At 52.0% G+C, this 1,372-nt stretch overlaps 1 protein-coding gene across 1 annotated transcript in view; it reads right to left on the bottom strand.

The window, feature by feature from the left end:
* Positions 1-142: 142 nt before the first annotated feature.
* The window catches only part of LOC101854169 (suppressor protein SRP40), a 3,401-nt gene continuing 2,171 nt past the window's right edge, over positions 143-1,372 (bottom strand). Inside the window, exon 2 of the mRNA XM_005098251.3 lies at positions 143-1,320. Within this exon, the coding sequence (XP_005098308.1) occupies positions 206-1,320 (1,115 nt within the window). The 3' untranslated portion in view covers positions 143-205. The remainder of the gene's footprint in view (positions 1,321-1,372) is intronic.

The raw sequence follows: 1,372 nt of genomic DNA, 5'->3' as shown, positions 1-1,372 counted from the left end.
CACACACACACACACACACACACACACACACACACACACACACACACACACTCTCTCACTCACACACAAGCACAAACTCTGCATGGAGCAAAGAAATCAGAAAAAAATCAATAATATTAGATCTAATGTTAGTAGTAGGCCCTGGTCTCCGAATAACTTATAATAATAATGAACCTTCATAGTTCGCAAAATCACGAAGATCATGTCATCCAAAGTTACAACAAATAGCTCCCATCGACAGATCGTGCGCAACGGGAACAGCAGTAGTCGTCGTACGTTTATCGTCGTCGTCGTCGTCGTTGCTGTGGTGTGAGAGCCTCCTCCTCTGCTGCATGTCGTTCATTTGGTCCAACAGCAAGCGAAGTTGGTGAGTACTCATCGTCTCGATGTGCACCATGAACTGGTGCTCATCATCGCTTAAGCTGCCAGAAAGAAGGATTGACCTGAAGCTTGCCTCTGGACGATCGTCGTCGTCGTCGTCGTCTTCAGCACTCTCATCATCTCTATGGTCACGAGCGTGACTATCATAATCATCATCATCATCATCATGATGATCTTCTTCATCACTGTCACTATCGCTATGGTTGCTAACACGACCAGCGTCATCGTCATCATCATCATCATCATCTCCTTCACTGTCACTATCGCTATGGTTGCTAACACGACCAGCATCATCGTCATCATGACTAGCATCACCTTCATCACTCTCATCATCGCTATTATCATCATCATCGTCGCTCGCGTTCTCGTGACCAAGTTCACGAGAGTCTTTGTCATCTTCTCGGCTGTCTAGATGTTTAGTCTTTCTCAGAATCTGCTTCATCTGGTCGTTGGTGAGGTGAAGTCGTAGTAACTTACGGCGTATGGCGCTCAATAGCCGGGCCCTGGCAGGAGACAGACTGGACCTGGCACTCGGTGACGGAGTTGTCGCCCTTGTTGATTTGACTGCCCCCTGGTGGCGGAGTTGCTGATGAGCCTGTGTGACGGTGAGGTGGTGGGCGTGGCTGTCAGTAGTGGCGGTAGTGGTAGCGGGGTTGTGCGTGGGCGGTCTGGGGTTCGCGTCGTGCCGTTTGATGGAGGAGGCGTGGCCCCCATTCAGAGCGGACAGCAGCCTTGATATAGGGCTGTCCTTCCGGCGACTGACCGCTGTGACGTCACTGGTCATGGGCCTTGCGCTGGGCTGCTGCCTCGGTCCCGGGTGGCTCAACTGTGCTATAGCGACGAGTCTGACGTCGACCTTACTGCGCATGTCTGAGGAGACAGTGCCACGCCCCCTCGGGTCGGCTGACGATGCCGTGCTGTCTGGGGCTTTTGTTGGACCTAGAACAGATAAAGTAAAGGTGTGTTCGTGAGTTGAGGGGGTGGGGTGGGG

Source organism: Aplysia californica, unplaced genomic scaffold (assembly GCF_000002075.1).
Source record: "Aplysia californica isolate F4 #8 unplaced genomic scaffold, AplCal3.0 scaffold00176, whole genome shotgun sequence".
In the NCBI taxonomy this organism is placed as follows: Eukaryota; Metazoa; Mollusca; class Gastropoda; order Aplysiida; family Aplysiidae; genus Aplysia; species Aplysia californica.
Note: the sequence above shows the minus strand (reverse complement) of the source record. Positions and strands in the feature narration are given on the sequence as shown.